This window comes from Sceloporus occidentalis, unplaced genomic scaffold (genome assembly GCF_023333645.1).
Source record: "Sceloporus occidentalis isolate IW3139 unplaced genomic scaffold, rSceOcc1.0.p SCAF_96, whole genome shotgun sequence".
NCBI classification, from domain to species: domain Eukaryota; kingdom Metazoa; phylum Chordata; class Lepidosauria; order Squamata; family Phrynosomatidae; genus Sceloporus; species Sceloporus occidentalis.
In genome coordinates this window covers 2,035,969-2,050,337 of record NW_028317076.1, presented here as the reverse complement: position 1 = coordinate 2,050,337, position 14,369 = coordinate 2,035,969, and the positions used below count along the sequence as shown (strand labels likewise).

Below are 14,369 nucleotides of genomic sequence, written 5' to 3'. Positions count from 1 at the left end.
TGTGCATCCTACTTATACACAAAATTGTAATGGATGATTGCATCCCTGTACATGGGATAATAATGGCACTGTCAGTGACAATTATTTCTTGATTCAATTCTGTCTCTTTAAAATGAATTACCGTATTTGCTCGATTATAAGACAAGGTTTTTTTCAGAGCAAATGCTCTGAAAAATACCCCTCGTCTTCTAATCGGGGTCGTCTTCTAATCAGACCTCAAATAGAGGTCTGCAGGGGACCTGGATCCTCCTGTCTCCCCCCCCCCCACACACACACTTACCGGTGCTTCCTGCTGTATTGCCGGGGCAGCAGGTTGACGTCTACGCGATCCGCGTAGACAACGTCCGCTGCAGCCGGAAGGAGGTGTGGCTAGCAGCGGGGGTTGTCTGCGTCCGTCGCGGATACCTTCCCCGACTGTCAGAGATCAGAGTTCCCCGCACCGGTGCGGGGAACTCTGATCTCTGACAGCCGGGGAAGGTATCCGCGACGGACGCAGACAAACCCCCGCTGCCAACTCCACCTCCTTCCGGCTGCAGTGGAAGGAGACGTCAACCCGCTGCCCCGGCAATACAGCAGGAAATTGGAAGCTCGGTAAGTGTGTGTGTGCGTATGTGTGTTAAATGGGGGCATAGGGCATTTCTGGAATGCCTTATACCCCTATATGCCACTCTGGCACTTAGGGGGTTAAAAGGCATATTATGGGGCAGAGTGGCATATAGGGAGGTATAAGGCATTTCAGAAGGCAGAGTGGAGTTAAAGGGGCATTTAATAGAGCACTCTGCCTCCTGAAATGCCTTATACCTCCCTATATGCCACTCTGCCCCATAATATGCCTTTTAACCCCCTAAATGCCAGAGTGGCATATAGGGGTATAAGGCATTTCTGGAGGCAGAGTGCTCTATACAATGCCTTTTAACTCCCTTAATGCCACTCTGCCTCCTGGAATGCCTTATACCTCCCTATATGCCACTCTGCCCCATAATATGCATTTTAACCCCCTAAATGCCAGAATGGGATATAGGGGTATAAGGCATTTCTGGAGGCAGAGTGGCACATAGGGGGTCAAAAGGCATACCATGGGGCACAGTGGCATATAGAGGGTTAAAAGGCATATCATGGGCCACAGTGCCATATTGGTGTGGCAAGCCTGGGGGCAGATGTGCGTAACTGGGGGACAGGTTGGAAAATACAAGGAAATAAAAACAAAAAAAATATTTTTCTCAATCATAGCTTTTATTTAAAAAAATAGTTTACATGAATTAACATTTACTGGTAAAACTTTTTTCCTTTAGGGTCGTCTTATATTCAGGCTTTTTCTTTTTTTAAGTTAATATTCAGATTTTGGGGGGTCGTCTTATAATCGAGCAAATACGGTAAATGCTCTGCAAAGCCTCATCACTAATACACAGTAGCAGACAGTTTGATTATACAGCACATCCGTACGGTATTCATATATGACTATATAGTTATACATAGATTAAGTATAATGGTTGAGTATATGGTTGACCCGGTGGGTCTAAGACAATCAACATAAATACCGCATTTGCTCGATTATAAGGCGACACCCCAAAATTTGAATATTAATTTAGAAAGAAAAAAAAAAAAGCCTAAATATATGACTACCCTATAGGAAAAGGTTTTACTAGGAAATATTAATTCACATGTAAACTATTTCTTTATATTTGATAAAAACTATGAGAAAAAATGCATTTGCTACTCTGCCCCCTAGATATGCCTTATACCCCCCTATTTAACACTCTGCCCCATATATGCCCCCCTCTGGCTTACCAATGCATCCCTAGACTTGTCCCCGTGCTCCAAACTCCCTGGTGCGCAGCCGGTGGATGTCTGCGCAATGTGTGTAGACAACCTCCACTGCTACCCGGGGCTTCTATGACTGAGCACCAGAAGGTCATGTCACGTCGGCGCTCCATCATAGAAGCCCCGCCAGAAGCGGAAATTGTCTGCACGCATCATGCAGATGTCCTCCGGCTGCCAGGGAGGAGGATGCAGGTCCCCTGCAGCGCTGCTTGTAGTCAGATCTCTGAGGTCTGATTAGAAGACGACCTCGAATATAAAACGAGGGGTATTTTTCAGAGTTACAGTTACAGTGTAACTGTAGTTACAGCCCCATGCGTCATATGTTCTGAAGGAATTATAATATGAAATCTACAAAACACTATCAGTCATTTGTGTATCACATCAATAAAGTGTGAATATTAAGCTATTGGAAGAAGTACTTGCTTTCCTGTTATGCTCTGTACATACAATTCATACATCTTTCCCAAACACAAGTTTCTCCAGCAAAAAGGCCTGTGTTGGCTCTGCGTAAGGTATAATTTGATGATGAGGAGACTGAAGAACTCTGATTTAACTATACATTGTACAGGACTAACCAAGCTCTTTCCCACACAAGAAGCTCTTCGGGGTGAAGTGAAGTCAAGGGGATCAGTTCACTAAAACTAAAAACCCTGTATATGGCATACTTAAGTCAGATTTCTCCAGTATCCTCATCCATTGAATTATACATTATACAGTTCGATATCAACCACTTTCGCTAGACAAAACCTGCTAGTGTTGGAACTTTGTAATGGAGTTAAAATATCAACTTAAAAAGTCACTTTTCCAAAATGTGCTTTTTTAAAAAAAAAAAATTCCCTCCCACCCACAGAATCAATGTTCCAATTACACAAGAAATGTGTCCTCATGGTATGCACCATGGCTCCACCCTTTTGCGGAAGTATGAAAAGAGGCAGGAGTAATGTAGATGAGTTTGTGTAGAAATAAGTACCCTTTGTTCTAGTTCCTGTGATGTGTACAGAAAATACTGAATGTTTAAGAGAACTTATTGTTGGTTTAGTCAATTTTTTATATATTCTTTTAAAGGTTTAAAGTTTGACTCCAAATACATGAACTTTAGAGTAAGAGCCTGCAACAAAGCCACAGCGGGAGAGTATTCAGACCCTGCCACGTTGGAAACCAAAGGTATTCTATAGCCTGGACTTTTATTCTTATCTGCTTGAGTCAGTAAATGTTAACATGGTGACTGCATTGAATAGAAGTTTTGCTTTGATATTTCACTCAAAATGATTTGTGAGTTATAGTTTGTAGTTTTCAGATAATAATCCAATTGTCCAAAAATTCATCTCAATGCACTGAAGAATAAGAGGAATCCCATACAAGGATTGGCCAAGCTAAGTGACCATAGTCCTTAAGAACTTCACCTTTATTTCATAATCATATTATAATGTGTTCTTCTCTCAACACACAATGTAACTCCAGTTTCCTAGAACAGAAGTCACAAATTCTTACCCTGAATAATATTGCAATTAGAGAGATGTCTCTAAAAAAGAGAAAAGCAGAGTCTGGTAGCAATTAAAAAAAATATTTAAAAACAAGCAATTGTGCAACTATTAGCCAGACCCATTAGGCAGTCACTGGATAGTAAACCATTGGATAGTACCTGACCGCTGATATTAACAATGTGCAAACTTGTACCTGTTTTTTTAATTCGGTATATTCTATATGTTAAAAAGAAATGTATTAAAAAAATTGTAAGCAACTCTTTTGAGTTTCTCCTTTACATTTTTTATTCCATTTTCTTGACTTTTTTTAAATGGACCAAACTATCCCTTCTTTGTGATGAAAAAAAAGCTACATTTTACAAGACATTGTGGGCAAAGATGTACAGTACATTTCAATTCCACTACACACAGTTTCGTATTTTATTATAGTTCACAGTCCAAGGTTATTAGTGATTGCCTATGGCAATCGTAATGGGGCACTAAATACTTACACACACCTTGCGCATTTAGCGTAATGTGTCACATTCTTTGAACTGCCGATTACCATAGGCATTTTACTAACTCATCTGTAGTAAAGGCCAGTTTACCCAGAGGTATTCCATCCGTGGCACGGTAATTAGGATGTGAAACAATGTGAAGCAGAATGGGGTTAGGAAATGTCAAGTTGTTCAGAGTGAGTCACTTCTTATCAGTAAAATTAAGGTTGACACTGCAGCCAAGTGATGGCAAGCATTTAAGTCTTCAAGAGAAGACTCAACCTCTTATTTTGCAGGCTTTATCTTGTTTTGCTGCATTGGTTTTTCTTTTTATGTATGCACAGTGGTGTGTGTGCACCCTTTTTGAAATCTATGGTTTTATATATTGTAGGGGTCAGCTCACGCATGGGGCGGCAATGACAGTTTCACACAGGTTTCCAACGTAAAAAAAAAACAGGTTTACCACAATATCAAGATATAATAACAATCATCCGTTCCTTAGCAGGTGTAAAAATTTATATGAACACCACATGACATATTACATGATTTATTCAACAGTCACAATGGAGAATCCATGTGTGCAAAAACTAATTACACCCCTTGCTGCTTCCATAGGCATTAAGATGCTAAATAGCAGATTTAGGTGCTTCTAATCTAATTGATTGAGTGTGACCACCTTTTTTCACACAACTATGTGTATCATTTTTGTAAGCTTAATGGGGTGTTTTACTGTGTTTATTATTGATTTAGATTTGTCTTAAAACTCTTCTTACAGCCTTGACCTTTGCCCTTGACAACACCTCATCACATCTGAATCTAAAGGTAGAAGATTCATATGTAGAGTGGGACCCGACAGGGGGAAAAAGTCAAGAGAACAAAGTGAAAGGCAAAGATAACAAGGGCAGGTAAGGAAAGTTTGGTTTCTGTGTTGCCTTTTACTATACTGTATAATAGACTTATGCACATGGACCAAAAACAATATTTTGCTTTGTTTTTGGTCACTTTTTTTTTTCGGACAACAAATGTTGTTTCCTGCGCGTTCGGTTGAAGTTGAGAGGGCTTTTTCATTTCAATAACTACATTTGTTGTTAAACACCTTTACTCTCTCGCTCACACTCTCTCAATGTCTCCCTACCTTCTACACCAACCACTTCCGTGTCTTTGTCTCCTTTTCCGCAGCTCTTCTGGTCTTGCCTCTTCTTGTTCTTCACTTCTTCTGCATTCTTTTTTTAGTCTGCTTCCCACCGCTATCCACTGGGTTGTCCAGGCCTCAAGGAAGGCTCCCGCAAAGGGACATGGCCTCCGCACACATCCTCTCCCTCAATTGGAGAAATGATCCTTTTGTGGAAGTACTCCAAGAGGGCAGAGTAATACAGACTGATTCACAGAGAAATGGAGGTGCAGAAATGCTTCTTCTACCTCTGATCAGTCTGCATTATTCTGCCCTCCAAGTAGTTCCGCAAAAGGGTAGTAGAGTCACTGAGCTCCCCATGGAGACAGCCTCTCCCTCATTCCTCCAATTGGGGTAGTAGGTGAGCTTGGAAGCTCCGCTCTTTGTCGAAGCAGTCTGGGAGGCCAGGTTAACGGAAATGATAGCAGGGATAAGTGAACTGAGAAAGAATGACAGAATGAAAAGAGGCAAGACAAGATTTGGAGCTACACAAAAAGACCAACCCAGAATCAGTTGGTGGAGAAGGTAGGGGTAGAGATAGTGAAAAAACACACCTAAATGCAATAAAAAATTCAGAGCTCTTTGCTTCTTGTTTTTTGTTTATTTCATTGGGTGTCCCCCTGGTTTTCGGACATTGGTACGAATTAAAGAAATTGGAAAATTTAATTTAAAGTTAAATTCACAAGTCTACTCTATAAAATGTTTGGTGTTTTCTTGGACACTGAGAAAAATATTAATACATCTTTGTATGCGTGTCCCAGCTTTTAAAATGATGTACTTCAAAGAGCAATAATTAAGCTTCAAAGTTTGGGTTTGTTTTTGTTTTATAGAGAGGAGGCTCCTTGGCACTTATAAAACAGGACAAAGCAAATATAGTGTCTGTGCCTTTATATTCTGCCTTACATCAGTGGAACCACACTTGACAATGTCACCAGGCACTTTAACATGCTGGAAGCACAGCTTAATGTGATCGAGCATGGAGTTGAGCATTAAATAAAACACCATTACAATACAAACTAAAAGTGACAGTGTCTTTAATGGATAACCAATTCTAGTCTTGCAGTACATTTATATTATTTATATATATACATATATATATATATATATATACACACACACACACACACACACACACACACACACACACACACACAATATTATATATATAAATCATTTTTTATTTAGGTTAGACACTATGGTCCTTAATGTTAACGTGGAGATTTAACCCCAATGCTTTTAGTTTGAATAGAAGTGTACATTCAGTATATTAAATATTGTTCAGCACTATATTAACCTATTATGATCACAACTAGAAATCAGACAAAAACAAATGATTATACAGTGCAGTTATCTAGTGTACACATTTTAGTCATTAATCAACTCAGTTCAGATTGCTTTGAAATAGGGCACTATTAGCCTACAGTCAACTGTATGGATTCACAGCACTTCCTAGTAAAATAGGTCGGAAGTTAACTCTGATGCTAACTTAAACAAACAAATCCAAATTAGGGCTAGAAATAGATCACAAACTAGAGGTGAAACAGTCATACAAAAAAATTACACATTTTGAGAAGCAATTGCAATACAAAAAGTTGGAGAGTAATTAAACGCACAATTAGAAAAATGTTGAAAATAAATGAGGTGAGACTGAATTGCACATCTAACATATAGCAGGTATATGACATTAGTCACAGACAGTGCCATTTGATTCAAGGTTTAGGTGTTGAAGTTAGTCAGCTTGAACAAAGTATAAATTTGTCATTTTTGTCTTTTCTTTGCGTCTGTTCCTTTCATTGAAGAACATAAAAAGTCTGTCCAGCGTCTCCAAGCCCAGCAGACCCACATGCAGCCATCTATACCCCATTAGCCTGTCTAGCAGGATGGTGTGCCAATAGCACTGATGGGTCATTACTGAATCCAGGCTATATGTTGGGGGGATGTATATTCACACTCAATGTGTGCTCACAAGCTTGCAAAGGCAGTCCCACTACCTGAAATACTACTCAGTCTTTATTAAATTAGGAATCAGTGATGCAAACTTAATTTCTTTAAATGGGCAGTCCTGAGGACAGTTTACCTACTAGCGAGAGAAATAAAGAAAACTATTGATCAGTACAAACTCCTGTGAAAATTGGGATATTACACAGTGAAAAACACCTCAACCAGGTGCTCCTCACATGCTGCGTTTACATTTACTTATCATTTTGCTTATTTTTGTTGTCTGACAGTGGCCATGTTACAGTACTGAGGAGCAATACCAGGTGAAATTAACATAGATAAACGTAGAACTAGGACTACTCTTGTGGCTTGCGTGGAAACTCTAGCACACACCTATTCTTAACACCAGTGTGATCTCTTTGTGTTATTAATCTTTATGCCTCTCTTTGGATTTCAGAAAGCATGTCTGGTTTTTTTTCTTTGAAATGTTTCAAGTCAGAATCAAACTAGCCACTCTGACAGTAGAATTTACCCATGTGGAATATGGTACCCTGATTTAATTTAACCAGACATTGAAACTGCTAAAATGATGTTACTAATGCTGGCCACTGGCTGGTGGAATTCCTTATGCATGCACAGCACTTAGTTGCAGCTTTTTTTTGTGGCCGTAAAGCTCAGAAATTTTTTTTATTTTTTTTTTATTATTAATTTTTAATAGGAAAAAAACTCCGACATCTTCTGTTATCTTTTTATGTACAGCTAATTTTGGCTTTGGAAGCAAAGTACCATTTTTCCTTCTTAGTTTGGTCATTTATGGACATACCATAATTACAAGAAAGCATTGTGTTTAATTGTTGATCAATAGATTTAATTTTAAAGAGGAACTTTTACATCATAAACTCAAGGCTATCCTATCGTCAATATTATATTTTATATTATATTTTGCTTCTCTGATATCCTATCTACCTTGGTAGCCAAGGTGTTTCATGCGCATCTTCCTATGATGCCTCAGTGAAGATTGTATGGCAGTCCTGGAGTCAGCCCAGTTGTAGCACTTTTTCTATACTCTGTCCATTATATAGCAGATTTTACACGAGCCTTAAGCACCCAAGGTTAATTACACCCTTGTGTTTACTGGTAAAAATACTCTAGTGATGGTAGAGAAGAAACTCAAACTGTACAGCTTTTACCATATTTGCTCGATTATAAGACGACCATGATTATAAGACGACCCCCCCAAATCTGAATATCAATTTAGGAAAAAAAGAAAAAGCCTGAATATAAGACAACCCTATAGGAAAAAAGTTTTACCAGTAAATGTTAAACTATGTAAACTTTTTTTTTTTTTAAATAAAATCTATGATTGAGAAAAATATTTTGTTTTTATTTTCCAACCTGCCCCCCAGTTATGCACATCTGCCCCCAGGCTTGTCACTCTGACCCATAAATGCCTTAAACCTCCTATATGCCACTGTGCCCCATGATATGCCTTTTGATCCCCTATGTGCCACTCTGCCTCCAGAAATGTCTTATACCCCTATATGCCACTCTGGCATTTAGGGGGTTAAAAGGCATATTATGGGGCAGAGTGGCATATAGGGAGGTATAAGGCATTTCCGGAGGCAGAGTGACATTAAGGGGGTTAAAAGGCATTTCATAGAGCACTCTACCTACAGAAATGCCTTATGCCCCCATTTAACACCCCCCCAAAACAACAACAAAACAAAAAACTCCCGGTGTGTTGTCCGGGAAGCGTGTAGACGTCTATGCGATTCGCGTAGGCAACTTCCGCTGCAGCCGGAAGAGGTGCGGTAAGCAGCGGGGGTTATCTGCGTCCATCTGGGAGAGAATCCCCCGGTGAGGGCATTAAGGCTACACACCGGGGACTCAGAAGCACCGGTAATTGGGGGGGGGGGGGGGGACAGAAGGATCCAGGTCCCCTGCAGCGTTGCGGGAGATCTGGATCTTAGTCTCATATTCAGACCTATTTGAGGTCTGATTATAAGACGACCCCTCTGAAAAAAAAACTCGGCTTATAATCGAGCAAATATGGTATATACAATACAAAACTCAAAAGTTTTTGAATGGATGAAAAGTTGTATACAGAATTGGAGTAAACCAGTGTAAATTTGAATGGTGACAGTTCAACTTTAGAAATAGAAATCACAAACTTTAATACAGTTTGGCTGGAGCATAGTTACTTTTTAACTTAAAGGGGTTTTGAAGTCCATAAATGTCCATGTTTTAGCTAATGGGAGAACACAAGGGTCCTGCCTTTAATCTTTCGGATTCATAGTGAACCTGTCACTCCGGCAATGGTGTGGGTAAATGAATGTAGCTGTAGAAGAAAGGCATTCTGTAGATAGCATGTAGTTACAATAGTAAGCCATAAAAAGTAGTAATAAAACACAAACAGGTCTACAGATGTGAAAATTATTGTTGTAGATAACCCACTTTGTACTCGGTATTAAATTTGCCCACACTGAGTGACAAGTTCACTTTTCTTGACTCAATACCAGTAGTTTATTTTCTTTGCAAAAACAAGTTTTGTTTCTTAGCTTGGCTTGTATTTTTATTTCTTTTTCATGCTTTCCTATGCAACCTTTTATGTTGGTAAGTAAAACCTTCCTTATCTTTTTGTTTCAGTGCCACTGAGAGCATGTTTTTGAGTTTGAAAGTTCTTTGCTACCTTGAGTTTTCTATATTGCTTGTTGCGGCACCTTCTTGCAATGCGTCTTCCGATATCACCAGAAATATTAATTCTACACTTGACCTTGCTATTCAGTTTTTAGCCTGTAACAAACTTAAGGTGGTACTTGATACTGATATGAAAAGTGCATTGGAATACTAGTCTCAGATTAAAGACTTGTGTAAAATTAATATGTATCTAAACATACATTGTATGCTTATTAAATACAAAAATCAATTCTATAGTATAACTTGATGGTATTTATACAATTCACAATGATCTTTTCTCTGGGCATTCTTTCCAAAGATAAGTACCATTGTCTCTTGTACAATAGAAAGTATAGCAGGCCTAGTTACCCTGATGTGGTAGCACACCATAAAGTAAAGAAAAGGCTTTCCTTGAATGGTAGGCCATGTATACTCTATTTATAGATCTGGTCCTTGGGCCTTCACATATGACATACCTTCCATATATATTCTTAAAAGCTAAAACTGGACAAATGCATAACACCGTTAATATTGCATATATCTTGTGAAGTAAAAAGTCTGACATTTAATTTCTGCCTTACAGAAGTGGCACTCCATCCCCTAAAAGAACCTCTGTTACTGCTAGACCGGCTATGGTGAGGGGCAGCAGAGATAGGTTTACAGGAGAGTCATATACCGTGCTGGGTAAGGAGACTCTTCTATCGATACTGCTTGGTGTCTTATCCTCTGTAATATTTGGTGTCGTTTGGTATAACCAAAGTGAGAAATTGCTTGCACACATGAAAAATGAAAGTTATTTTTTTAAGGATTTGACATATATGTAAATAAATGTTATTTTGTGTGTTTGTTTCAATCATTTACCACTAGCAATAGTTTTATCCAACAATCACGCTTTAAGGACCAAAAGCCATTACAACAATCTGTGCCTTCAAGGTTTCTGAATAAATGTTGCAAATGACTTGTAATAGTAAGCTATACAGAGGGAGGCATTGTCAGTATGAGGATTATAAGCCACTTCCGAAGGAGGCTGTTTTTGCTATAGGGTAACACAGACCTCCTATATTTATACTGCAGGTTGGTTCATTTACTGGACTTCTATGATCCTTTAATAGGATTTCTATACAGTGATTTGATTAGGACTGAATTGTGAACATATGGACGTTTTGGGCCGCTATGTTACTGGTCAGTTGGTTGGGGTTGCTTCTCGGCTGAAAGTCCTCCTCCTAACTGGATTTCTATTTGTACGTTTCATACAGGAGATACCACAATTGAAAGTGGGCAACACTACTGGGAAGTGAAAGCTCAGAAGGAATGCAAATCCTACAGTGTGGGCATCTCATACAAATCAATTGGCAAGTTTGACCAGTTAGGAAAAACTAACATCAGCTGGTGTTTGCATGTCAACAACTGGCTACAGACAACATTTGCTGCAAAACACAACAACAAGGCCAAAGCTCTGGAGATGACTGTCCCGGACAGGATAGGAGTGTACTGCGACTTTGATGGAGGTAGTGTTTGGGTGTATTGTGGTGGGTTCAGGCAGGGTTATTAAAAAGGGTTGACCTCTACAAACCTTTTCTAGAAATTCTGCATTAGTCATAATTTTTGAGTGAGGGTATTTTTTGGCATTTGTGATAACCTCTTTAGGTTACAAGTATTGTGCATAAAAATACCTATTAAAACAATTGTACCCCCCATACAGAGAGATAGAGTTTTTAGAAAATAGAATCTACTGTCTTAATGTCCTTTATTAGTATTATAAACTTATTTTTTGGTCTCTCTTGCAGGTCAACTCTCATTTTATAATGCCGAAACTAAACAGTTAATTTATAGCTTTAAAACAAAATTTACACAGCCTGTTGTCCCTGGATTTATGGTAAGCAAGAAGTCTTTGTTGGGGTTTTTTTGTCACTTTTACTTTAAGGCATATGTAGACAATATCATAAATTATCCCCCTGTAGCTGCCATTTTTGTCCTCCCTAGACTAGAAGGTGAAATGTTTAGTACCACAAAAAATTCTTTATATGCTGGTATATCAATGTAATTTTGTTAGTGTGAACACTGAAACATTATTCCCTATGTGAAAGTAACACACTTGGTGTTTTACAGTAACTTTTTCCAGGCAGGACTTTGTAAATATACATTACTGCATGTTATGTAAATGCAATCCATTAATAATTGAAGGTTGAACTGTACAATCTCTCTGCTTTTAGGTATGGTGTGGCGGGCTCACATTGTACACAGGGCTGCAAGTTCCAAGTGCAGTGAAAACCCTTCAGAAGGCGGAAAACGGCATGAGTGGATCTTCTAGCAGCTTAACCAGTGTTGCTCAATAACCTTACTTGAAAGGATTCATTGAACACTTGCCCCGACTGAGTGAAATTTTAGTGATTTTGATTTTATTTAGTAACTTCCATTTTTGCTGGATCATTTTGGGCTGTAGCCTGAGGCTGCTGTGAAGCTTGCATTTCCTCTAGTGGCTGGCTCATATGTGAAAAGGGTCATCAAGGAGACTACTGCAAGTTATAACAAGCAACTGAGGATATAGGGGGCAAAACAAAAAGGATCATATGCCATACCATAAAGGTTGTTCTTTGTTGTCATGGATGCAGTCTAGCACCCTTTGAAACTTACATTAAGCAAAATAAATGGCTGGATTTGTCTATGCATCCACACAGCCCACAGGCACTAATGCACTTTCTATTGAGCTCCATTTATTCTCTGTGGTTTTTCTTACACATAACATTAATGAGACTTTGAAAACCAATGGCTTTAGTTGTACGGGCGTAAGGTATACCGACCTGTTCTAAATTACTGAACATGAAATATCCGGGAAAGCAATCTGAAAATAAATCGGATGACCAAGCAGTGGTTTCTGTTTAGCAAGAATGTCTGTTTATACATATTTCTATTGAAATAACCGGTAGCTCCTTGGACCAAAATGTGCCTGAAACATTGGCCCATGTCTGGTGTTACACTTGCGCAAGTGCAGACATCATTAGGTGCTTGATATATAAAAGTGATGTAATTTTTAAATGTGATTGATATGGATTCAATGTTGGATATTAATCTATTACTAGTAATTGAATAGCAATCCTAGATTATCTTGTAAATACAAAAAAAATTAAAACCCACTTATATTGGACCAGATGAATTAACTGAAAATGGGAGAAAACCAAAAATATTTGCTGGTAAAATATTTTGTAAAAAATCAGCTTTCCCTCTGTTGTGATCTATGTGAGGATTGCTATTCAGTTGCATGTGGTTTATGTCGGGCTCTAAATCTAGGCCGTTAACTTTCACTCAGGGACAGCATCATTGTTCTGAGAATATGACTACATAAGAAAAAACAAGCAAAAAAATCCCATTAACCATCTAAATTAATTGATTTTTTTTATCAATAAACCCCAATGATATTATTGATAATACTAATATTAAGGTGAAAACCAAAGGCAAAATTTCTCTATAGGTGCTTACTGATTTAGAAGGTACTGTGTATTCTAACTTATTTTAAAGTTTTTAGTATAACTAAATTAATTAACACTTCCTATAGCCTCGGCTATCTGTTTTGGTAGCTAATTGTTGAGATTTTATGTGGCAAAACAAAAATGATTTGATCAATTTCCTGTCCTGAAGATCTCTCCCTTCACCTCACCCTTCTTTAACCCCTTAAGGACCAGGCTCATTTTTCGTTTTGTACCCTGTGGGACCGCAGCTGTTTTGACACTTTTGTGGTGCTTGTGTTCAGCTGTAATTTTCTCCTCACCCATTTAGTGAACCCACATAAGTTATATATATATATTTTGATCGTATCATCTTATTTACTATAAAAAAAAAAAAAAAAACATGGTGAAAAATTGAAAAAAAAACACATTTTATGACTTTTATTTGAAAAATCTTTTACTCACCTAAAAAAGCAAGTAAAAAAACTAGCTAAATAGATTCTACTACTTGTCCTGAGTTTAGAGATACCCAATGTTTTTATGTTTTTTTGCTGTTTTTTGTAAGTTATAGGGCAATAAGTATAAGCAGCGTTTTATGATTTCCAAATCTTTTTTAACAAATCTGGTCATTCTGCCTCCATCTCCTCTTTGGAATATCTTTGAAGCGGGTTAACTCAATTTAACCCATTTAAACCATATATTTTTGAAAACTAGACACCCCAGGGTATTCCAAATGCTGTTATTTTAACCCTTTCCATGCACCAATTATAGAACTACACTTTGTCAAACTTTGTAATAGTATTTTTTTTTTATTTTTTTTCACACAAATTGTACTTTAGTTATAGATATACAGGTTCTGGTATATGTCACTGTCAAACAACCCCCCAATATGTGTTCAGGAACATCTCCTGAGTACAGCGATACCCCACATGCATGGGTTTGTCAGATTGTTTGGCTGGTAAAAGGCTACTTTTGGGGCATGCGTAATCCAGGTGGTCATTTGGTCATTCTGCCTCCATCTCCTCTTTGGAATATCTTTGAAGCCGGTTAACTCAATTTAACCCATTCAAACCATATATTTTTGAAAACTAGACACCCCAGGGTATTCCAAATGCTGTTATTTTAACCCTTTCCATGCACCAATTATAGAACTACACTTTGTCAAACTTTGTAATAGTATTTTTTTTTTATTTTTTTTCCACACAAATTGTACTTTAGTTATAGATATACAGGTTCTGGTATATGCCACTGTCAAACAACCCCCCAATATGTGTTCAGGAACATCTCCTGAGTGCAGTGATACCCGACATGCATGGGTTTGTCGGGTTGTTTGAGATTTAAAATGCCACATTTGGGAAGT

At 38.2% G+C, this 14,369-nt stretch overlaps 1 protein-coding gene across 1 annotated transcript in view; it reads left to right on the top strand.

Moving 5' to 3' along the window:
• LOC149284263 (FSD1-like protein) overlaps window positions 1–11,902 on the top strand; it is a 34,311-nt gene extending 22,409 nt beyond the window's left edge. Inside the window, exons 9-15 of the mRNA XM_089496957.1 lie at window positions 2,887–2,985; window positions 4,557–4,686; window positions 7,181–7,213; window positions 10,150–10,250; window positions 10,823–11,074; window positions 11,354–11,442; window positions 11,780–11,902. Of these exons, the coding sequence (XP_089353083.1) occupies window positions 2,887–2,985; window positions 4,557–4,686; window positions 7,181–7,213; window positions 10,150–10,250; window positions 10,823–11,074; window positions 11,354–11,442; window positions 11,780–11,902 (827 nt within the window). The remainder of the gene's footprint in view (window positions 1–2,886; window positions 2,986–4,556; window positions 4,687–7,180; window positions 7,214–10,149; window positions 10,251–10,822; window positions 11,075–11,353; window positions 11,443–11,779) is intronic.
• Window positions 11,903–14,369: the final 2,467 nt, after the last annotated feature.